Genomic DNA, 24443 nt, shown 5'->3' on the forward strand with positions numbered 1-24443 from the left:
TCGAGTGGGTCTCAAAAAAGGTTGGGTTTTTTTTGTCCCAATCAACTCTGTGCTAATCCACCTTAAAAGAGCAACCCTACTGAAGTTTATCTCTGAGCTTATTTCAGGAGAAGTAACTTCTCCACATGCCTCCATTGCACACTTGCGTTAAAAGCAAAAATAAACATAAGTGTGCAGAAGAAAAACCCGAACGAGCGGAAATTATTTCTTTCCTAAAGATTAAAGGATTTAGAGGTGATGAGCTCCTTGACAGGAAACAAGGGACGGCAACAACCTCCCCGATGACCAATTAGTTTCTCACCTTTTCTTCCCTGCACTAAAAGATGATCAATTTTCCATCTTTTTGGCAAGCAGAAAGTGAGACATTTCAACATCCAAAGATGCACTAACTTGTCAAATATCTTTAGATTTCCCTGCTGCAGAAATCTTGTATAAATAAAAGACAAAGACGCACATATGATATTGAACACACATATGGAGGAGCATTAAGCTCATGTAATGGAATCATATATGGTTGCGTGTAAAAACCATAAACTCATCACCAATGAATGGCCTCAAGCATCTCTCTTCAAATTCTATGAGTTGATAGCGACATATGCAGACAACGAAAAATGAACTAATTTAATTAAGTTTTCCGATGTTGAACGGTACTAGATACTACAGAAGGGGTTGGGAACGTGAAGGATTTTTCAACCCGTTTTTCGGCCTTTTTTGTGTCCACATTTCATCAGTAGGTATATCAGTTATCTTATATACACAAAAACATGGACCACACAACATCCTATGACAAAGCTCGGTATTATCCTATGGTTGGGAGTGCAAAGATTCCCTCCCTAAAAGATAACCTAATTCCATCAGCCCTACAAACCAAGGGCGGACTTTTCATTAGCAATGATAACTTGCTGATGCAATTTCACTAAACGATCCCTTTCGACAATAAAATTCCTAATTCTTCAAACAATTTGGACGTAAACATTACAGTAGGCCTAGAGATATTTCCTCCATAAAGAATAGTCATTTCATGAGTTTTAAAAGTAAAGTAACTTAAGATGTCCTGAAATCCGACAGCCAATCTCAGTTTACGGCCAGCTTAGTTTTGGCATTGACTACTGAATGACATGCTTAGAGACACATTCCTACCGGGCAATACAGCTACCATAAACCAATAAGCTTCATATTGGAGATACACATTGACAGCAAGCAATACAGAATAGTCTTATTGATCATCGGAGTTATCCACGTTATACAAGACCACAATCGTTTTCAGTCCAGGACTTAAACACTCAACTCTAGAAATAGAAAGATCAAAATGGAAGTTCACGATAGCATTCAGTCGAAGATTATAACAAATAGTTGACATTTATAGCATTGCTATTCCTGAACCAATGCATCCAGGTTTGCCTAGCTTCCTTACTCACATTATTGGCTACCTGTGTTTTTTTTCTCAGACACTCCAACAGTAGCAGCACCCGATGACTGTGAAGGTGTTTCTGCACATGCCCTCAGGACAGCTTCATTCTGCAAGGAAAGTGGCATTTCCAGAAGTTCAATATCAGTCTAGTCTAACAGAAGATCACCCAATTTTGTGACACAACATTAATCCCAACACAGAATTTTGAGTGTACAAGTATCAGACACACTCCATAAGTACATTGCAATATCAATATTCTAGCGGTGCTTTCATCTAGATGTATATATACGAAGTAGCTCTTCATGGAACAACCCACAACCTGACGTTCTTGTAAACAGAAGCAGATACTAGAGGGAGATGGTAAAGGCATAAGCACATGGATTAGACCGACTATGATTGAAATGGGCAGGATTCTATAAGAGGTGAAAAGACCCGTATAGTACAGAATAGACTCCACAGGCAGCCAAAACCTGCACTTGACATTTTTCATTGAATAAATATTATATAACCCGCAAAAACTACAATGGTGTGTCTGGATGAGGAATTTCCAAGTGCCATGGAATTTAAGCTACGTTAGTAAGAAATGCACAACAAATTATTAAATAGAGGGTTTGAAATGCACTACATGATCATTTCAAAGCCGCTAAACAAAGAACTTTCAAATGACTCCTTTCAAGTAATCATAAATAAATCCTGCATCTAGTCATTTCAAATCCCTCCATATAATGTTTTGTAACGCATGTCTTACTAATGTAGCATAAATCCTCGGTACCTCCAAAAACACCACAATGGAATTAGACTGAATCAATGACTGATAATTAGGATCCAAAAGATGATTGAAGAAAATAGAATTCCAAGGAAAAACAATCAGTCTGGTATTAGCGGGATCACATTAGATGATAATCATGTTTAAGCTCAATGACTACGAACAAACAAGCTTTTGCATATACATCACACAGTTTCCTTCGTAGGGAATTTCATCTATTACACCCGGTTAATCTACCAGAAATTACGATTACATGAATAATATGAAAGGATACCACTACTCCATTGAATCCAATACTATGGTCATTTATCGAGACCAAAGTCGCCAAACTCAATCACTTCCGCTTATTTTTATGTTGAAACTAATGATTTAGAAAACCCAACTGGAAATTTCTCAGTTTTCACATGTCTAAAATCAACAGCCCTTCACCAAATGCTGAGGTTTATGCACTACTATTTACACGCCACATAACTTTTCACATCAAATAATCCGATTTCAAGCAATTAATAGCTCCAAAATTTCAAGTATTCAGTAAAACCCTAAACCCTAAAACCCTAATCAGAGGCTGACAGATCAGCAATGATATGGAACAGTAAGAAAGGAGAAGAGAACCTGCCAAACGCGGAGGAGGCGCTTCTTGGCGTTGGCTTTACGGGTGGTGGTCAGCTTTATTCTCTTCCAAACAAGACCGCCGGAGTCGTGCTTCTTCACTATCTCCAGCACTCGCGTCCCCCAAAACGCACCCGCCATCTCTCTCTCCTCCCTCTCCCTCCTCCCCTGCTTTTTGCTCTCCGTTTTGGATCTCCTCTTGCATTCGTTGGGTTTTTCGTTGATCCATTACACTTTGGAAACAATATTTGGGCTTACTTACTCTTTCGGATATTGGGCTCCATATAGTTCAATCTGGCCCATTTAGGTTGGACCCCAACTAGGGCTCTGATCTTTTCAAATACTGAGAAATATGATTTACATACATCTCTTTTCTCTTTCTGCACAATCATATTTATTTATATATTATGATTATTTCTTATTTCTTGTATCAAAATGCTAGAATTAAATAAGAGTAAAAAAAAAACAAAAATGATGTGCGAAAATTATTTTTCCCCAAAAATATGAAATTATGATTCATGTGATATGTAGCGGTTATGACAGTATCACCAACAAAATATCACATTAGCCCATTTAATTAGAAAAATCTTTGTTCATGTCAAAGAAAAATAAAGAAAGAAATTTGTTTTGCATCGTTTAACTACAAATTGTTCTTTCTTAATTAAATGCAACGAGGTTTGTGAGCGTCATTTTTTACTGAAAGGTAATTTGAACTTAAAATGTCCGTATTTTCTTTAGCTGAGAGTGATTGTTTGCGGTTAGCTTAAATGGTGATAAAAAATAGAGTGGTGAGTTAGAATCAGCATAAGTCTATGGTTATACAAAAAATAATAAAAAACATTTTGACGGCTGTGGGATTTGAACCCACGCCCTTTCGGACCAGAGCCTAAATCTGGCGCCTTAGACCACTCGGCCAAACCGTCGCATGGAAATGTTTTCCCTAATTACTAGATAAGTAATTGTTTGAAGATTGTTAACAGCTGGGCTCTTGGGTCCTGTGACTTCATTTCATAAATGTTATGGGCTCTGACTTGAGTTTGATTTTACTCGTCAATCGCACATATGAAACCACGGAGATTACGCTTTCTAAGTTTAATTCAATATTCCGTTGATAAAAATTTCGTTTTTATTCACATATATTTATTTTTTATTGTTTGATGCTTCATATAGACGGAAAATAAATGACAGAAGTTTTAAGTAAAGAATGATGAAATTAAAGGGCATGGCGGGAGTGATGAGGGAGAAATAAAGGAGAATACATGAAAACAATTAATTGAAAGTTAAAAGAGTTTCGGGTTTTAATTTTATTTTGTGTGTCATTCCATTAACATTCATTTCACATTTCTTCCACCATATATCCTTCAAACTTCTTCCAATTATATCACATACTTTTGTTCCATATCATTATAATAAGATTAAAGCAAAAAATGAAATATTTATCAAATAAGTCCGTATATATGTGATTTTCCCTTCCTCAAAGAAACTCTCATGTAAAATATTTGCAATCGCAATCAACAGCGGAGCTAGGAATGCCTATAAGGGTTGGCTACAATGACTCCAACCATAGTGTGGCTTCGCCCTTTGAGAGCCATTCTTGTGGCGGGGATCAATTGATGCAAAAAGATATTGTGTTGGTTTCCCAAACCTAAATTCATTTATGTTTTGTTTTAATCTTGGGATCTAGTGTGTCTCATATACCAAAATGAAAAACATTTTTCTTCCAAATTCGGAGTTTGGAATTCATATCTTCAAGAGTTCTTGTCCTTGCGGTGTAGGTCGACCAATTTACGCGAAGAATTTTTAGACCCAAATGTGTCTTCATTTAAATTTTTTTTTACTAGGATCTAGCATGCCTCATATACATCTAGCCAACAAGTATTGTTATATAAATACCATTGGCTGTGAATTTTAAAGGGACCACATTTTTATCAACATACCTTCCTCATATGTCAAACTTGGACTTCTGTTCCATCGTTTATTTAGAGCCAAACAAACCGCAGTTAGGTGAAGTTAGGGTTAGAAGACAAATATTTGCTCCACTTTGGATGGCCACAAAACAACTCTTTGATTCCTTTTTTTTTTGACATTTTCGCTAAAATGGTATCTGAGAATGACATAGTTCATCACTTTGGTTTATGAAATTTGAAATAAAAGCGGTTCCTAAGTTTGTTCATCATCAATCATTTTTGTTATCATCATCAATCATTTTTGCTATTTCATAAAAAAAAATTATTTAATGAAGACTTAAATGACAAAAATACTCTCAATTTAATAAACAATAGAACAAAATCGTTTGACAAAATTTGAGGACATTTTTGTCATTTTGGTCCTTATTTAACAGAGATTTTCACTTAATGACCAAAATGATTTACGGTTGACAAATTTAGGGACCACTTCAATCAATTTAAATCTTAACAACTAAAATGAGAAATTATACTAACTCCATAGATCAGTTTGGCTAAATTTTTCTTATTTATTTACAATTATTATTAATAAAACAGTTGCTTCCCTTGGTAGTTGAATCCACGTTGTCACCACCCTACAGTCCCTACCGACCTTGCTTCATTTTCCTTTAGCAGAAGAACTCAGCCTACCCCATGCCCCTATTATTGCAAATATTAATCTATTCTATTCTATTCTATTAAGAGAAGATGCATCGTCAACTTTTTATCCATTTTTCCTATTTTGTTCTCATTTTTTATACAGAATGTTGACATGCAGAGGGTAAAATAGTAATTTTGTATCTTTTGAACTTTTTTATTTTTTTTTTCTATTTTGCCCTCATTTTTGATACACAATATTTACATAAGGATGACAAAATAGTAATTTTGTTTCAAAATATTTACATAAAATAAAAAATACGTACTTATTAAGAGAAATTGTCTCACCATCATTTTTCCATATATGTAAATGAAATCATGATGTTTTTTGAATAGTTTGAATGAACTGAAATGGTTGCGCTTGAGGAGAAAGTGAGAGGAGGTGGGCGGTTGAAAAGGCTTTAATTTTGTACCGTTTGACAAAATGACATTTATATCCCTATTTTTCCTATTTTACCCTCATTTTGTGAGAAAATAACAATCATATACCTATTTTTCTATGACAAAACAATAATTATGCAATATTAAGAAAAAATATGCACTTATTAAGAGAAATTGTTCACACACAATCTCTGCTAGTAAAACTAATAAAAAGAGCTTGAAAACTTTGAGTTTTAACGATAAGAACAAAATAGAGGGTAAAGTGAATAGTATCATAATTGACTTTTTAGTGTAAAAATATGGTTTTTCGTTAAAGTGAACAGTACCGGAAGCTTTTCGTTAAAGTTCCGTTCTTTTTTTAGGAAACAGTGTACAGTTTTCAATCAACATTGTACGTCCAACAAGAGATTTCCTTCGAGTAGAAATTTAGGTCACTTAGACCATCTCCAATGATGACCTAAAACCTAAAAATATTTAGCCCAGAAAATTTAGGTTTTAGCCCAGAAACAGCTTTTCTACTCCAACCCTTATGGCTTAAAATTTTAGCCCCAGATTATCAAATAATGAATTAAGGCTATTTTTTTAAAATTAACTTTAAAAAAAAAAAATTTATGTAGACTATCCTAAATTAATTTTATGAACATTTTAACCTAAAAATATTTAAATTCCGATAAATTTTGAAAAATCACTAAATCAATACATGAAAATCAAGATAAACCACATAAACTTAATACCAACGACATTTAATAAACCACATAAATTTAAAAAATAAAAAAGACAATTAATAAACCACATAAACTTAAAAAAAAAAACAATTAATAAACTACATAAACTTAATACAATCGAAAACTCATAGACTACATAAACTTAATAATGATATTCACCATCTTGACTTGGTGATGGACTTGGGTGATAGTCTTGAGATGAATCATCATCTTGAAATATACTCCTTGTGGCATTCCTTCGTAAAATTTCCTTTTGCTTATCACGTAAGTATCTCTTCCTCTTTGGAGTGTATTTGTCGAGGTCCTCCATTATCAAATTAGTTTCGTACCTTTCTTGCTCCTTATCCCCTTCTTCCTTCATGGCCAAAAGCATTTGGGCCGATTCTTATTGCCGACGGGACTGGATTTCGTTCATTATTGTCATTTCGCTAGCAAATTGTGCACGTGTCGGATCTTGGGACTTCCCTTTTCTCTTTGCTTCCTTTTGCTTATCTCTACCCGGGGGCCTTGCAAAAGAAGAAGTTGGGGTTATTTGTTCGACACCTTCATTGTCGGCAAAATTCACACCTTCATTGACATCATTTGGGGGTGGGGCTTCATTATGAAATAATCTTCCACATTGTTGGTTCGCATCGGTTCCCCACCTCGGACAATCCTTGAGGATGTTCCAAGCATGATGCAACTTAAAAGCTTGATTTTTTGGTGTAGTTCTTGTCTTGTAAATTGCCATTACTTTGTCACCCTATGCAACAAATATATAAAAACAATTAGTTGCAAAATACTATTATGAGCATGACAAATAAAATATCAACAAATAAACTCACAATTTATGAGGCGCCCCTTCCACTAGCCATGTCAACCATGGCTCTCTCCAAACTTCCTTTCCACAAAGTGCACGCTTTGTTGATAATCTTCCACCAATCATAAACACCACCAACTTCCCTTCGACCGGCGTTGGAGTTTTCATGGAACTTATCAACGATTTTACCCCATTAAACCTTTCTATTTTGATTGGTGCCGACGGCACCATCTTCGCTAATCGAAATCCATGCCAAACATAAAGCAATATCTTCGTCAAAGGTCCAATTACGACCTCTAACATGCTCTTTTGCCATCTTGAAAATTCTGGAAATGAGAATAAATGGTATAAAGAAAAATTGGAAGAATTGTAGGAGAAAAGTGAGTTTTGTGTGGATGTTTGAACAAATACATAGGTATTTGTAGAGTTTTTGGTTGAATTTTAAGTTAAATAATTTTTTAAAATTATTCTAGCCGTTAGATTTAAATTTGGACCGTTAGATCTTTTTTTTACCGTTATATTTAATTATATTTGATCTAAGCCGTTGAATTCAATAAATACATAAATATAAAACTAAAAAAAAAAAAAATTTGAACCTGGACCGTTGGATTAACCAACAGCCCATTTAACATCACCATTGGATTACAAAAAGTAGCCGTTAGGCTGCTTTTACCTTTGAAACCTGAGGGAACAGCCCCACGTGGGGTTGTTGTTTGGCAGATTGTCATCGCGCGTGCAGCGCGTGCGCACGTCCGGAAGTGGAAACTGGGCTTCACAGCCCCATTTTCAATCTCAGTTGGTGGGGGCCATTTTGGTTTGTGGCTTAAATCTGGGCTGGTATTTGACCCTCAAATGAGTTTTAGGTTTTAGGTTAATTTTAGGTCATGGGTTGGAGTAGATTTTGGGGGGGGGGGAAAAAGGGGAAATTTTAGGTTTTAGGTCATTGTTGGAGATGGTTAGCATTATAGTCTAGTTGTATTCCTTTTCGCTTATAAGTAAAATGTTTATGCTCGATTATTGACAAAGACAAATTTGAACACATTAGTGATAACCCATTGTGAAGCTAAAACCACCTCATCCACTTAGTTTAGATAATATCGTTTGTTAAGAAAAAGGAGAAATTCAAACTAAATGAATATGTACATTATATTTATTTGAACGTTGCTACTTGAACTGTGTTTATTAATCGTATTGTTAATGACCTATTTAATACAAGTAAGTCTCATATATTTAAGGAGTCACAACTCATTCTCCATCAAGATATTTTTAGCTCCGGGGTAAGCTCACAAAGTTTTGGTCTTCGGTCTTATACCCAAAATACGTCTTGCTAGAAGAGATATGATGCACACATATAAAATGCATTACCTTCCCTCAACCAAGCGACAAGATATTGATGTCCACGCAGTGTCATTACCCAAGTGACGTCCAATCTATTAGAGAGGTGTCCGAAGTTGTTAATCTATACTACCTTTTAACAAAAATGTTTTTGTTAATTAAAAGAGCATGAATATACCAAATTAATCTTGTCACTAAAACTAAAGAAAAATAATCAATATAAAAGTTATGAACACTATAATAAATTAAAACACGGAATATATATATATATATATATATATATATATTTTGCAAAGCCTTCCATCCAAGTTATCCATCGCCCAACTTTCTCTTCTAAGTTTTTCTTCTATATAAAATAAACTTTTACCGACGAAATAGTTACTTAGAAATAAGAGTAAATTGTAGTAATGATCCCTTAACTTTAACTCAATTGGAGCAATGATCTCTCGACTAAAAATCCATTACTATTAGTCCCTCAACTCATCAAAACGTGCAGCTGTGGTCCCTCAACTAAAAATTCATTACCATTGGTCTCTCAACTTTAATCTAACTAGAGAAATGATCCCTTAACTTTAACCCAATTGGAGCAACGGTCTCTCAAGCTTTAACCCAATTGTAGCAACGGTCTCTCGAGCTTTAACCCAATTGTAGCAATGATCTCTCAAGTTTTAACCCAACTGTAGCAATGATCATTCCAACATAACTCATTTTAACAAAATTCTAACAAAGTTGAAGGAAAAGGTCTTAACTACACGTTTTGATGAGTTGAGAGATCCAATTGTAGCAATGGTCATTCCAACATAACTTATTTTGACAAAATTCCGACCAAGTTGATAAAAATGATCATAGCTACACATTTTGATGAGTTGATGGACCAAAGATAATGAATTTTTAGTTGAGGGACCATAACTCCAATTTGATTAAAGTTAAAGGACAATTGTTATAATTTACTCTAAAAATAATGGCTAAAGATATGAACTAGCAACGAAAATTGAAAGGTCGTGGAACTAGGATTCTCTCCCTTCATCTTTCCATTCTCTTCCATCCCCTCCTCTCACATTCTCTATTTTGTTTTTCTCTTTTTATAGAAAATTAATATAAGATATGGACGTAACTTAATCATGACCATTCAAATATGAAGAAAGGAAATGAAATAAAAAGAAAGAGAATCCTATTTCAAGATCGCGTCACCAACAATTTTAACAACCATTTTATATTAATTTTTGAGAATTTTGAATTGTGCACTTGCACGGCATGTGTACAGATGTACAACATGCATGTGTACGAATTCGAGACAATTTTAACAACCAATTTATATTAATTTTTGAGAAATTTGAATTGTGCACTTGCACGGCATGTGTACAGATGTACAACATGCATGTGTACGAATTCGAATCTTTGTCAGATTCTTTTTATGGAAATCTTAGAAATTCATAAATTATGTTTTTTTATCTTATATTGTATAGTTAAAAAATATTTTAAATATTTTAATTTAAAATTAAATATAAATAATATTTAATAAAAAATAACTGTATAATATACGATAAATATACACAAATTCACAAATTCTCAAAATTCTCACCAAAAGAATCCGAAAAAGATCTTGTTGGCATGTGTACTACTGTTAGCTGACATTAACAATCAATTTGAAAACACTCCCTATGCTTTTCACGGCTGTTTGCGCCTCCACGTGTCCGGTTTCAAACCGCCAACCAAGATTGTCGTTCATTTATAACTCTATATTCCTACACAATTACGCCTTTACCTCTTGTAATTAATTTTGATGCCAGCAAGGAAAATCAAGATAAATTGTGTTATTTAATTTTAAACGTTTTAACAAAAAGTTCACAATACTGTTCATTTTAACGAAAAATTATATTTTTAAACTAAAAAATCAAACTGTACTATTCACTTTATCTTTTATTTTATCCTTATCGTTATAACTCAAAGTTTTCAAATTTTTTTTATTAATTTTTCTTTTAATTTTTTCATTTGTGGCTGGTTGGCCCTGTCATAATATTTTTTTTTTTTTACCAAACCCGCAGTACTTGGCGGAATTTCCGAATAAAAAAAACAAAAATCAGTGAAATAAAAAGTCGAAAATATTGAATACTATTAAGCAATTGAAAGGGAGTTTTGACTGCTGCTGCGCTCCCTCAACGCTCATTTTTTACACATCGCAACTTCGATCCGATCCCCGCTCCAATCCGCCAAACAGGTTCGCCTTCCTCCCAAATCCCTAATATTTATTTCTGTCCGAATTTTGATCTGATTTTTTATTTCCATAATTCCAGTAAATCATTTGTTATTCCTCCTCATCTCTCTCAATGCTTTCACTGAAATGTTCAGTTCTTAAATCTTGTTTTTTCCTGAATTTTTTTTTTTTTTGGCGTTCAGTGTACTTTTGTGTGAAAGAATCAAAGATGTTGGGAATTTTAAGGCAAAAAGTGGGAGCTGGAAGCCCGTCAGCTATGGTACACCCTGTACTTCTGCAATTTATGAACTTTAATTATATAAAACACTTGTTTAATTTATTATTATGTGATTTACTGCCTAATCTTCGTGATGGTTCAGATTTTGGGGCAGAGGATCTGCCCTGCCACGTCGGCAATGAGGGGTTTCGCATCTTCGGCGAAAGAGGTAATGTTAGTTCTTGATTTTCACTTGTTCTTATTGTTCATATACTTGAGAAAAACCTGTATTATTAAACTCCCAGTTTTTGGGGGATTGGTTTTCTGCCCATGTTTGTTGCAATCATGCTAAAGTTTCAAGTTTCACTATTTTTTTCCCTAATTATATGTTGCTGTAAAGAAGCTTATATTTTCGTAGGCATTTAATATATTTTTTTAAATGAAAATTATGCACACAGATGACAGTGAGGGATGCTCTAAACTCTGCGCTCGATGAGGAAATGTCCGCGGACCCAAAAGTGTTTTTGATGGGTGAAGAGGTGAGGATGGATGGATAGGGTTTAAGGTTTAGGTTGTATTTTTTGTGATTTGAGAAACCAACAGAATTTATTTTTGATAACCTTGATAGTTGCTCTTTCTGTTATGCAGGTTGGGGAATATCAAGGTGCTTACAAGGTTAGAATTGTTTACTGAAGAAATGCATTTATTTATTTGTTGTGTTATCTTCATAAGAACTCATGTGAGCATACATGTGTCTAACAGTTTCCTTTTGTCCTCCATTGCATGTAGATAACCAAAGGACTTCTGGACAAGTATGGCCCTGACAGGGTTCGTGATACCCCAATCACCGAGGTTAGTCATATTACTTATGGTGCCGTGCTAATTCTCTTTTATTACTTCTGTGCTTGAGTAAAATCATGAATGTTCTTCCCTTTTATCTACGTGGCTTCTAAGGTTGAGGGCCTTGAGGCTTTGTTGGGCTGGTTCGTTTGTGTACGTTAGTGTTAGTAGTTGATAGTAGTTGCTAATCTCATTTCTTTTTTTACCTTTTGCAGGCTGGGTTTACAGGGATTGGAGTTGGTGCTGCTTACTATGGTTTGAGACCTGTTATAGAGTTTATGACCTTTAACTTCTCAATGCAGGTTTGAGATTTTTTTTGGTTATAATCTTTGGAAAATTTTTATACTCTAGTTTTAATGTTATAGTCAGTGTTTGATGTCTTGGCACTGAAGATTCTTTGGGATTCTCTGAAAGTTCCATCCAAATGCTAACCGAAGATTCTTATCATCTGTCTAGACCAGTTGGTCGAATTTATTTTTCTTTAAAAGGACTCTGTTCTGGTGTTTATGGCAGGCAATTGACCACATCATCAATTCTGCTGCAAAATCAAATTATATGTCTGCTGGCCAAATAAATGTGCCCATTGTTTTCAGAGGACCAAACGGTGCTGCTGCTGGTGTTGGTGCCCAGCATTCTCAAGTATTGTTCCTCACGCCCTTTCTTTAGAGTCTATTTAATACTTTGTTACATTGCCATCTTTCATATGTTACCTTTTGTTTGTTACTGATCTATCATTTACCCATATCCACAGCGTATTTAGCCTTCATTTCTAAGTGAATAGCGAATGAATTTTGACAATTCTATGATGTGCTTGTCGGTCTAGTGTTATGCAGCATGGTATGCAACCTGCCCTGGGTTGAAAGTTTTGACTCCTTATTCGTCTGAAGATGCTCGTGGACTCTTAAAAGCTGCCATCAGGGACCCTGATCCTGTTGTTTTCCTTGAAAATGAGATATTGTAAGTAATCCACCACAAGGATATTGTGATGTTTGTGTTTGTTATCAAGTGAAACGTTAAGGTCTTGATTCAATTTTCTGTTTCAGATATGGTGAGTCATTTCCCATTTCAGCTGAAGTTCTTGATTCGAGTTTTTGCCTCCCAATTGGAAAAGCTAAGGTGATTATCAGCTAATGGAATGCTATCAGAAAATGATTGTTGCTTCCACTCAGATTTCCAACCTTTTATGTTCTCTACCATAGATGATTGCCTTCTCATTATTATATAATTAAACGCAGATTGAGAGAGAAGGAAAGGATGTCACTATTACAGCTTTCTCAAAAATGGTTGGCTATTCTCTACAGGTTTGTTTACTATAACTCCCTCTTTGCCAGGATGTTGTATGCAATAGGACGTAATTTGATATTAAGTTAGAGCTGGATTGACATATGCATGCTCATTGGTACTTGATAAAATGACAGAAAATTTGAAATGGAAGTTGCCTGGAAAATTGAACGTAGCTTTGACAATAAAGACCTTTCTGCTGTTGTGAATATGTGATGGGGAACAGAGTAGGGGTGGGTGATCAGGGTTTTCGTATAGTGGGCTGATAATGATAGAAATTTGAAGAAATAGGATATTTAGAGAACAAAGCAGGTTAGGGTTGCTGTAATCTTTAGAGAAACAGGGAAGAGGAGAAGAATTTGGAAGAAGATAGAGGAGATGACAAGGTACCAAGATACACTCAAATTTTCATTCAATCCGAACTGATTTATAGGCTACAGCAGATAGGTTTATTTATAGGCTTCAATCATAACACTTAATAACTTCTAGAAATATGAAAAGACTATTCAAAATCCTAGACGACTCTAATAATAGGAAGACTCCTAGAAAATTTTGAAGGCATTGCATTTTCCTAAGACCCAATTAACTAGACACTTGATAATACTTGACCAAACTAATAAACCTTGATTTTGACTCTCAGCAACTACCCACACCTTCAACCTTGACCCAAAAGGCTTTAGCTTTAGAGTTGGCTGAATGATCTTAGGCTTGGGCCTCTGTAGATGATACTTGTTTCCTAACCAAAGCTGTAGCTACTCTATCCATACGCAGTTGTACTGGGTCACTTGATTATTTGAGTTAATTGTGGTTGTTGAAATATTTGTTTTTGTGTTGTTCAAGTTGCTGGGTTTGTTGCTTAGATTTGTTCATCGTTGCTTAGTCTTTTGACTGCCTATTTCTCATCTCTTTAAAAAAATGGCCATTAATTCATGAATAATGGGGAGCGTCTGTAATCCCCCACTTTCCTTTTATTTTACAGACCAAAAACAAAAGGCCTTAGAGGGATGTTATAAGTGTGTTGTTTCTAGCCACTTTTACAAAATTCTTATTTATAGTCATTGGATTTCGGTCAGAGTGTCTATCCCTCCCTTACAATAGTGGATTAATTCTGTTGTTTGGTATTCAGGCTGCTGAGATACTCGCTAAGGAAGGAATCAGTGCTGAGGTAAATTTGTGCAACAGCACAATTTTGATAGTACTTTAGTAATAGAGACGGTGTTGACCATTTGTGTTATTGTAGGTCATAAATTTGCGGTCAATTCGTCCTCTTGACAGGAAAACTATCAATGATTCAGTCAGGAAAACCAACAGACTGGTGACAGTTGAAGAAGGGTTTCCTCAGCATGGTGTTGGTGCTGAAATCTGGTCCGTCCATTTACTATTAAATGTTACCCTGCTGAGCGATTTTTATACACCGTGTATGCTAACACTGTTTACTTCTTAACAGTGCATCTGTTGTTGAGGATAGCTTTGGTTATCTTGATGCACCGGTTGAGAGAATTGCTGGGGCTGATGTTCCCATGCCTTATGCAGCCAATTTGGAGCGACTGGCTGTTCCTCAGGTTAGTTTCCCTTTCAGATTGTTATGGTTTGTATCCATTATAAGTGTATGGCGTATTCATGTAGTTTTCCAATGAAATAGGGTACTGCGTTGTAGTTGGTCAGTAGGTGCAACAGTCATTCAGTTGCTGGTTTCTTCCCATTGACTTGGTTATAGGCTGTGCCACTTACTTCTTGGTTATCTGTTTTTACAGGTTGAAGATATTGTTCGTGCAGCAAAGAGAGCATGCTACAGAGCTTCCTCATTGGCTGCAAGTGCTTAATTTTACCGCTTCAATGCAGAAATTTCTCCAGATCGAGGTTAGGTACAAGTTATTTTATGGTTCATAGAATCATTTGGTGCTACATGTCTACCGCCGTTCTTCACTTAAGTTTTAGGTTATGCTGGGATTCATAGAATTTTTTGGCTTTTTGAGTTTATGCCAGTTTCTTATGTGTGATTTTGTTGTTTATGCTTTCTTTCAGGAAGTTTAGAGACTACATTATTTCTCGCCTCATCCTCTGTGGGGAGGAACTGCTTGTCAAATAACCAGTAGAAGAGCATCCCGTGCGGGGAAGAACTGCTTGTCAAATAACTTGGGTGAACATTGACAAGGGCGAGAATATTTTTTTGACTGTTTTGTTTATATGCGTGGCTATCCACATTAAACCGATTGTGTTTTGGAAGCCATTTTCTGGGTTTCATGTACTTGAATTTCTGAACCACACCATTTTGTTCCGGCAAACGTCAATGTCCGCTGCTTCAGTGTTTCCCTTCCAGTGGCTTTTGTCCCAGTTGGTGTGTTTCAGTTAATTATGCCTGATCGACGTACACTGCAGAGGTTTATGATTTTAGAACCGAAACGAATCGTGAATATAAAATGTTAGGAAGGAGAAGGAAATATTTGAATTTTGAAATTAATGGTGCAGTTAGTACGATTTAGTTTTACCCACCAAGCTTTGTGCCTTCTCTTTGTTTTTGTTGAGCAGATAAAAAATGTTTAGAAACACGATGCCAATGGCTATAGAAGTAGCAGCAATTATGTGCACGGCATCCCCTTTCCCCCTTTTTTAATTGAGGACGCGCATCTCACCAATATTTTAGCTTTTTATGATGCATCGAATCACATTTGAAAACAAAGACGTCGGTATTGTTGCAAATCACGTAACTGTCCTTTTGCTTGTACTGAATTTGATTGTCAGACCGGTTTCATAATTTGACCAATTTGTGGAGAAATTTTTACAAGTGACGGGAACACCATGACACGTGGTGTTCCCTCACACATTAGGATTTGACATCTTGAATATTTTTCAATTTTATATTTCAATAAATATAAAAAACTAAATCATAATGTGTGAGGGAACACCACGTGTCATGGTGTTCCCGTCACTTGGAAAAATTTCTCCAATTTGTGATCTAACAATTTCATTTGTTTATTTATATATGTTGATATTGGTGGGTGGTATGGTACTGGTACCGTGGTGGGTCCAAATTAAATTACAGTACAATAATATCCCACTGAATTAAATAGAAATGTATGTGTTTAATTAAAGAGGGTGGTGATGTAACCCACTCCTATTTATAGTTTATATATTGAAATGCTTTTAACAGGCATTTTGACACTAATTTTGTAATATATTTCAACGATCTGAACTGTTTATATTTGAGTACATTATTCGTAGATCATCCTTGAAAAAAATTAAACAAATCCAAAACCATTAAGACATTCATTGGTAGTGAAGAAAATAAACGAATATGGTTCTAAAAAAAAAAACACTAAATTTAATCAAACAATCATATTTGGCTTCAGATTGATTGATTTTTGTTGGACATACTCTTTGAGGTAACATATAAAGATATATGCTTTAGATTGTTGAAATACACAACAAAATGAACCCCACAAAAAACATGTGTCAAACTGTGTGTCTCCAAATCCTAACCTTATATGTGTGTGAGACTCAAAAAAGCGCGTGTATTCCCAAAATCTAACTATGTTTTTGAGGTCTTGGGATGGTGGAACAGCTGACGGCGGCGGCGGTGGACTGGCTGGATGACCAACTCCTCCTCCACATATATAAACCTGCATGCACGTAACATGATAGTTACATGCCGCAATAAGTTCCAATCAACTCTTTATTAATCAAATATTATCATATAATATATGTTTATTTACTTATATACGTTGTTTATACCAATACTGTTCTTTTATACGTCGTTAAATTAATACGAATGTGATTAAATATATTCGAATGTGAATTTTCGACGATGACTTTCTGAACCTAATAGCATCATTTCCAGCTGATTTGCAAGACTGCATCGAGCAAATGAATTTCGTTAAGGGTAGTTATCGTTTGTCGATAAAGCGTGTGATGATAATTTGTAAATTGGACCCAGAATTACATTCAAAACAGTGTGGAAAACGATCAATCATAGTGGTATGTAGATGATTTTCGTCGAAGGGGAGATGTAGCCTAGTAAGCACACACCAACTAGTGAATTTTGATAGAATGACAACGATGTGAGGATTTGAGCTGTAACTAAAAGTAGATAAGAACTTGTTATTCATGATAGTCGGACTTGAGACCTGCCATTTATAAATGAAGAAAAAAATTATGATTTTCGCATGTATGTAGTTATGAACTTATATGCAGTGGGGGATGTGCAATGGGACAAAGGTGGTCACATGACCACTCAGGATTCGGAAAATATATATGTGAAGGTCTTCCGAGAACCCTTCTAATGTTTGGTATAGGTTCTTTTTGTGCTCACCATTTAGACATATCTCGACATCACTCGGCAGGTTGCATCGAAAACACTCGATAACACTCCTCAAATTGCTTCGGTATATGTCGATATCTGTTGACATGTGCGCAAAATAGTTCGGTTGATGGCAACAAGCCCATCAAGTGTTCAACGAAATGTCTTAGTGAATAAACTAAAATTTTTTTACGCACTTTGCACTCTGTTTCTTTTAAAAAACTGAGATCTTTAACATTGAGGTCCCTGATATTCAAATCTTGGATTCGCCACTGGCTATATGTGGGTGATTTATCTCCCTGACACTACATAACCAAAAGCAAAACACAAAATGATTGATTTTGTTGTTTCATATGAAGGTGCATGGCATCCACAATACCACAGCACGTTGTCAAAAGCATGCATGGAATGATGAGATGATAGAGAGACTTGAGACTTGCCCCTTAAGAAACGCGCATATATATTTGACCCAAAAAAGGTCTTTGCATTTCCCAAATTCCACCACCGATTCCTTTCTCTTTGGCTTTTGGTACTCAACTCGCTCACGGGCTCACCCTCACCACCTTTGACGCCGCTATTTTTTTCAAACGCGCACGCAATTTTACCCTCAACAGGTGTTCCACGCAAAAGATAGTACAAATAAATTTGATGTTCTTCTTGGCAACTCCCTATATATATATATATATATATATATATATATATATCTATCCTTGGTTTCAAATCGAGAAGGTTTTATGCCCATGTCGTCTAACATTTGTAATTATGTATTAAATAATAATATTTTTAGTACAACGATAATCTATGTTATGGGTTGATGCTTTTAAGTTTAAGTCACATAATTGGTCAGTATTAATAATTAGTTATCGAATTTGCCATCAATGTGGGTCAAATATGAAATTTCTCACATACAAATGGAGATAGATACTACTAGCTAAGAAAATGATAAACATACATCATTTTTCTATTCAACACACTCTAATATGTTTGTTGTTTTCATTTGATTCATTTAATATGATGACCATAAATAAAGAATAGTTTTATTTTGAGCTATACATTGTTGATTGAATATTTTCGCCACTTTAGGACACCCTTGGGCTATACACCTTATTTTGCTTCGTCCCTAATTTTGTTTATGCGGATTAATAAGAATCAATTACAATCAAGTGAAATAAAATTTAAAAGTTAATTTTGTTGGAATTGGGGCTAAATTGGTTATGTGAAAATCAGATCTCATACTACTATACTATAATACTAATAACATAATAATATTATTACTTAGACCAGGTTGCTTGAGGTGAGTGATTCCTATTTTCTAAAAAATGGAGACTTTGTCGGGTCCACTTGAATTTCAACGATATGAACCTTTTATTTTTAAGTCTTTCCTAAATAATCATCTTTGCAAAAAATCACCCAAGTAAAAAACAATATCAATGTTCGATTAAATGGTTGTCATTTTAGTGTTTCTTAAAAGCACTGTAATCATTTATTTTCTTCACTATAATTTTAAATGTCTTAATAGTTTTAAAATGATTTTGTTTCCAAATTTTTTCTATTAATTGAATAATTTATCCAAAAAAAAAAGCCCAAAACTCATGGGTTGAATTAGACTTATCAAAATTGAAATTGAGACTGTTTTAGTAGGCATGTTAGAGGTAAATAGGTGTGTAAAAAGTGAAATATCCAAAACACCCTTGAATTTGAGGTTTCTTAAATGGAATGGGATGAAGTAAGACCAAGTCAGTTAAAAAATGATAGTTATAACAAATAAAATGACACAAAGCGAAAATTTGAAAAGATAAATTGAGACTAAATGACAGTTTCACGGCCAGTCTAATTCATAAGTTAAATTCGTATAATATCATGCATTAATAATTGAACGTTGGCGTGACAATTGAAATACATATAGGTATTTGATGATGATCGTAGAATGGTATAGTAGTCCCAAAAGTGCAAATCATCTTTCAACGAAAAAAAGAAGAAGCAACAAACGAAAAAGGAAGAAGCAACAACGAAGAAAGCGAAAGCGAAAGCGAACGCAAATGCTGACGCACTGACTCGGTAGGATTCGTACCAGTTTAATTATTCTTCCGTAGAAGAAGACGAGTCAACGGAAAGCCGGTCAACCTCGCATAATTTTCGGATTAGCAGTTAATTTATCGCCACCCCAAGAGAAATAGACCAACTTCTCTTCTTCTTCTTCATCTTTCCGTTGGTCCTAATTTCCTTAATTGACCAACAAATTATTCTAATTTTCACATTAATTAATTAATCATAACCCAATTACAATCGTGATGATGATGTAATAAAGCACTTAATAAACATTTCCCAATTTACTATTAATTTGCCAGATTAACATTTTAGCCTTCATTCGTATTAAACTCCTTCTTCTTCTTCTTCTTCCCATCGGCTGTTGAATTGAATTCGCGCATTTGCAGGAAAAGCTCAGAGCTTTGGGAAGACTTGTGGGGTAATTTCAATTCCGTGAATTCAAGAGGAAGGGCAAATGAAAACCTCTCTCAGAAAGCTGCGAGGTTTCGCACTTCACAAGCACGATGCCAAGGACCGAAGTGATCTCCGGCCGCTGCCGCACTTGGACGAGCTCGCCCAGGCTTCCAAGGTACGCTGCCGTCCCCCTCCTCGTTCCTTACTCGGATATTTTACGACAACCCAAAACCAAAGCTTCCGACTTTACGACGCTCGATGCGTAAACCCCCAAATTTCATCAAATTTGGAATTGTACGGTTTGGAAGCAGGGCGGAGTTGGTTAGTTAGGTTTGAGAATTGGTGGTGGATCTGAGGATTGACCTAATCTAAAAATTGGGTTTTTGATTGCAGGATATGTTCGATATGAGGGACTGCTATGATAGCTTACTTGCTGCAGCTGCCGCCACAGCTAATAGCGCTTATGGTATTTCCATTTCTGTTTTTTTCTTTGGTTTGTTTTTTGTTGGTATAAAATTATCATTTTTCTTAACTTATTTGTATGACTTGTACACTTTTATAATTCACATCAACTGTATTCTATATGAAACAACATTTATTAATTTTAGCTGATAATAATTGTTTCTGCATTCCTCCAATTGGGTTTCTAAATTTGATCATTAGAATGCTGATTTGATGAATAGTATTCTTATACATTTCCAATTTGTTTATAGAGTTTTCGGAGTCGCTGCGAGAAATGGGTTCTTGTCTTCTTCAGAAAACTGCACTAAATGATGATGAAGAAAGTGGTAAGATCAAAAGTTCCTTATGCGGATATTTCTGAGTTATCTTCAAGTAGTAAGCAAACCGTTGGACTTTGTTTCTCCCCTCTGGCATCCTGGTCACCTATAATGTTTGTCTGGTCTATCAAATTTGAGGAAAAGTAACAAACCCATTTTTACTTGTCAATTCTCTTGCAGGTTCAGTTCTACTGAAGCTAGGGAAACTGCAATATGAACTCCATAAACTTGTTGATAGCTATGTGAGGCTTTGTCGTTTTATGTATAAAAAAAAAAAAAAAAAATTTAAGAAACCTTTCATTGAGTTTGCTTTACTAAAATTTTCATTGTTGTGCATACTGCAGCGCTCTCATATATTCCAGACAATTGCAGTTCCATCAGAATCTCTTCTGAATGAACTTCAAACAGTTGAGGTGTGTTTTCTTGGGCTCAATCATTTAATAAGCTCATACAAAGTGTTGTATATGCATTTCTATGCACAAATTCTGTACAAGTGTATCCAATCTATGATGTAATTAACAATTTTACACGGGTTATTGCTTCTGGGTGCACATATTATTCACATAATGTTAAGATGATGTTTGTTCCTTGATGTTGATGCAGGAGATGAAACTACAATGTGATGAAAAAAGGTATTCCAAACAATATTTGCAAATCTGTTTTTAGTTGAATGTGTTCTCATATGGCTTATGATCTACAGAGATGTATATGATTTTATGATAAAGAGATACAAAGAAAAAGGGAGGTCAAGAGGTGGTGGGAAAGGAGAAAGCTTTTCTATGCAGCAAATACAATTGGCTCGCGATGAATATGATGAGGAGGCAACATTATTTGTTTTCCGGTTGAAATCTCTGAAGCAAGGACAATCTCATAGTCTTCTCACGCAGGCAGCTCGCCATCATGCTGCTCAGGTTTTTATTTTTTGTTTCCTCCCATTTTTGTTGTTGTTCATCTTAGTTAAAGTGCTCTTACTCCTTTAGTTTTCCTCTTGAAACAGTTGTCCTTTTTCAAGAAAGCACTTAGGTCTGTTGAGTCAGTAGAGCCACATGTGAAATTGGTAACTGAGAAGAAGCATATTGATTACGAGTTCCATGGGCTAGATGATGAAGGGGATGGTGACAACGATGATGATGAGAGTGATGACAATGATAGCTTTGGTGTGAATGATGATGGAGAATTGAGCTTTGACCTTGAAAAACATGACCAAGATCAAGATGTTTCTACTTCAAGAAACTCAATGGAGGTATTACTCCAGTGGAATTTACTTATGCTAAACTGCATTTGTTCCCTTGAAAGGCATTTAAAATGGAATAAAAAATAGAGCTGGTAAATCCAGCTGCACATGCATACAACTCATAAGCAAGACATGGACATATGTTGTGCAAATAATGGTGTATTAACCAGATGAATATTGAAGGAAAGAGTATAAAGAATAACCAGAGTTTGATTTTTCTATTTGGTCTTTTGTCATGGCGAATGCTTCTATTGGTGTAAGCTAGAAAAATCTTATTCCGAACCACTTTGGTAGTTATTGTTGTGGACGTGGTGACCTTGTTGTCATGTTTTACTTTCAAGTTGCTGAAACATTTTGTCATGATTATTATGTTATTTTGACATAAAACGTATCTGTAATGCAGTTGGATCAGGCGGACATTACCTTTCCCAAAGTAGGACATGTAGAAGCTCTAAAGGTAAACATCTGCTCTGTTATCAATTCATCTATTCGCAAATATTTCAGGTTTGTGTCATGCACTTTGTAATGCACTTAAAATGCATGGTTGGATTGGGTTGGTCCCATAAAAAATAAGACTATAATTGGAATTAATCTATCATATCCTTTTGATTGATTGCATGAAGGTAAATTCCTGCAGTGGTATCTCTGTGCGGATAACGAGTTTTAGAAGTTCATGTATTTTTATCTAATCAACAGTGTCTTGGTTATATAACTTAAGGCTGTACTGTAATCCCCTACGGTTGTTGACTGGTTTGGTTCTTGCATGTTTTCAGCTCTGCCCATCAGATGCTAAATACACAACAGTCAAACTTCTGTTATGCAGTTGTAGAAACTGTTTAACTTTTTACTATGCTAAATTCCGATGTGGATGACTTTTTGTTTATTTATTTATCTTGAAAACGCTTCACATTTCTAATTTGTTGTAGCTTACATGTCTTGTATCGTTTTGCCTACTTCCAGGACAGACTCTGCAGGAATTCATTTTCATGTAAGCGTAGGGGAGTCAGCCAATCAGCTCCGCTCTTTGCTGAAACTAATTTAGATCGAGCTGAAAAAATGAGACACAGGCAGCCATCATTCTCACAGAAGTTCCACTCATATGTACTACCAACACCAATTGATAAGAAACCAATTTCTACTGGATCAGGTATGCCAGTGCCCCACACTGTACAGACAACTTTAAGTGAGCGAACACACAATTTGTGGCATTCGTCACCCTTGAAACCAGGGAATGAAAAGACGGGAGAGAAGAAAGTTGCTGGAACCAATTTTATAAATGTGCCGTCGGTACTCAAAGAGAGCAACAATAATATAGCACCTTATCGATTACCCCCTCCTCTCCCAGGTCAGGTTGTGTTTTCGGGGCAGGATCCACTGGTTGCTTCTGACTTAAAAAAAATGAAAAGGCAAGCATTCTCAGGTCCATTGACAAGTGAGCCATGGGCTTCCAAACCTACCCCCTCGTTCCAGCACCAAATGTTTTCTGGACCTATTTTGCCCAATCCAGGGTCTCAACCTCTGTCAACTTCACCTAAAGTGTCTCCAAATACTTCGCCTACTTTTATGTCCTCTCCTAAAATAAGTGAACTTCATGAGCTTCCTAGGCCACCGGTTGCCTCCAAGGCTTCAAGACGTGTGGGTTTAGTTGGTTATTCAGCTCCCTTGGTGCCCAGACGACAAATGCAATCAACAACAAATAAACCAGTGGTGTCACCAAAAGCAGCTCCTCTGCCAAAACCTCCTCGGCTCCTTCCTCGTAGTTACTCTATACCTACAAGGGATCATACAGCAGGGGAGTTCCATGTAACTGAACCACAGGAAGCTTCCCCTACCCCCGTTCCTGAAATGCCAGACAATTCACCTCCTTTGACTCCAATAACCTTACCTAACACAGCTAACCCACTGTCACCCAGCTCTGAGATTGTCACGCGGGCTGTTCAATTCAGAGGTAATTTGAACATTCTTACACCCTTTCTTTTTTATGCCGCCAAATATGAACGTTGAGGTGGTGTTCTATTAGACTAACGCTATTATGCACTTCATGACTGAAAAGCAACTTCTGGGACTAAATATTTATCAATTTATCATGCACCTTGTTCTTCAATTACTGTTGTTGTGGCACCGAATTACTTGTTTCTAAGTCGAAACATATTCGTTGAATGCAGGCGGAGACTGATTAAATTCACCGGCGGCGACATTTGTTTCTAACTAGGCAACAAACTGTTGTGGGGAGGTTCAAAAGATTGCGTTCTCTTCCACATCTAGAGGTGCACGGATGTAAATATAACTTTATTGATGATATTTGTTGATTTGTCAGTTTTAGTAGCTATTTGCACAGATGTAAATATATCTGAGGAATTTTGTAATTCATCCCCAGCAATCAAGTGTTTACTCATTTTTTTATGTAATCGTAGATTGGGAATTCTTTTATATAATCGTAGGTTCAGAATGATCATGCATTTTGGCAACAAATAGGGGTGATAATTTCGGACGAGACTAACACGATTAACAATAGGGGTGAGAATTCCGGACA

General features: G+C 35.7%; 2 protein-coding genes, 1 long non-coding RNA gene and 1 other non-coding gene across 6 annotated transcripts; 2 read left to right on the plus strand and 2 right to left on the minus strand.

Moving 5' to 3' along the window:
• Positions 1-1190: 1190 nt before the first annotated feature.
• On the minus strand, positions 1191-2990 carry LOC137732137 (uncharacterized). Its single transcript, XR_011068309.1, has 2 exons — positions 2790-2990; positions 1191-1518 (listed from the first exon to the last, which is right to left on the minus strand). It is a non-coding gene; the product is annotated as an uncharacterized lncRNA (long non-coding RNA).
• A 639-nt stretch (positions 2991-3629) lies between these two features.
• Positions 3630-3709, minus strand: TRNAL-UAG (transfer RNA leucine (anticodon UAG)). Its single transcript has one exon. It is a non-coding gene; the product is annotated as a tRNA-Leu (tRNA).
• Positions 3710-10707: 6998 nt separating this feature from the next.
• Positions 10708-15490, plus strand: LOC137731442 (pyruvate dehydrogenase E1 component subunit beta-1, mitochondrial-like). Of its 2 annotated transcripts, none has more exons than XM_068470546.1 (16): positions 10708-10844; positions 11024-11100; positions 11201-11266; positions 11496-11576; positions 11686-11712; positions 11827-11889; positions 12093-12179; positions 12391-12516; positions 12701-12834; positions 12921-12993; positions 13113-13178; positions 14285-14323; positions 14399-14523; positions 14606-14720; positions 14913-15018; positions 15184-15490. In XM_068470546.1, the coding sequence occupies exons 2-15, from the start codon at positions 11050-11052 to the stop codon at positions 14979-14981; spliced, it is 1122 nt and encodes a 373-aa protein (XP_068326647.1). In that variant the 5' UTR covers positions 10708-10844; positions 11024-11049; the 3' UTR covers positions 14982-15018; positions 15184-15490. The 2 variants fall into 2 exon arrangements, with proteins under 2 accessions (XP_068326647.1, XP_068326648.1); XM_068470547.1 differs by having other exon boundaries at positions 10718-10843; positions 11015-11100.
• A 4174-nt stretch (positions 15491-19664) lies between these two features.
• Positions 19665-24318, plus strand: LOC137732069 (uncharacterized protein At2g33490-like). 2 transcript variants are annotated; one of them, XM_068471366.1, is made up of 11 exons: positions 19669-20072; positions 20291-20363; positions 20611-20685; positions 20857-20918; positions 21021-21089; positions 21280-21308; positions 21377-21587; positions 21674-21919; positions 22314-22367; positions 22871-23858; positions 24076-24318. In XM_068471366.1, the coding sequence occupies exons 1-11, from the start codon at positions 19959-19961 to the stop codon at positions 24084-24086; spliced, it is 1932 nt and encodes a 643-aa protein (XP_068327467.1). In that variant the 5' UTR covers positions 19669-19958; the 3' UTR covers positions 24087-24318. The 2 variants fall into 2 exon arrangements, with proteins under 2 accessions (XP_068327466.1, XP_068327467.1); XM_068471365.1 differs by lacking the exon at positions 24076-24318 and having other exon boundaries at positions 19665-20072; positions 22871-24048.
• Positions 24319-24443: the final 125 nt, after the last annotated feature.

Source organism: Pyrus communis, chromosome 4, assembly GCF_963583255.1.
Source record: "Pyrus communis chromosome 4, drPyrComm1.1, whole genome shotgun sequence".
Lineage (NCBI taxonomy): Eukaryota > Viridiplantae > Streptophyta > Magnoliopsida > Rosales > Rosaceae > Pyrus > Pyrus communis.

What these genes read in the sequence shown, in the direction of transcription:
- LOC137732069 (XM_068471365.1), top strand. Translation starts at nt 19,959, where the DNA reads ATGAAAACCTCTCTCAGAAAGCTGCGAGGTTTCGCACTTCACAAGCAC. An exon ending in CTCGCCATCATGCTGCTCAG is followed by an intron (nt 21,588 to 21,673) that starts GTTTTTATTTTT and finishes CTCTTGAAACAG; the next exon opens with TTGTCCTTTTTCAAGAAAGC. An exon ending in CTTCAAGAAACTCAATGGAG is followed by an intron (nt 21,920 to 22,313) that starts GTATTACTCCAG and finishes TCTGTAATGCAG; the next exon opens with TTGGATCAGGCGGACATTAC.
- LOC137731442 (XM_068470546.1), top strand. Translation starts at nt 11,050, where the DNA reads ATGTTGGGAATTTTAAGGCAAAAAGTGGGAGCTGGAAGCCCGTCAGCT. An exon ending in CCTTTAACTTCTCAATGCAG is followed by an intron (nt 12,180 to 12,390) that starts GTTTGAGATTTT and finishes TGTTTATGGCAG; the next exon opens with GCAATTGACCACATCATCAA. An exon ending in TTGGTGCCCAGCATTCTCAA is followed by an intron (nt 12,517 to 12,700) that starts GTATTGTTCCTC and finishes TTGTCGGTCTAG; the next exon opens with TGTTATGCAGCATGGTATGC.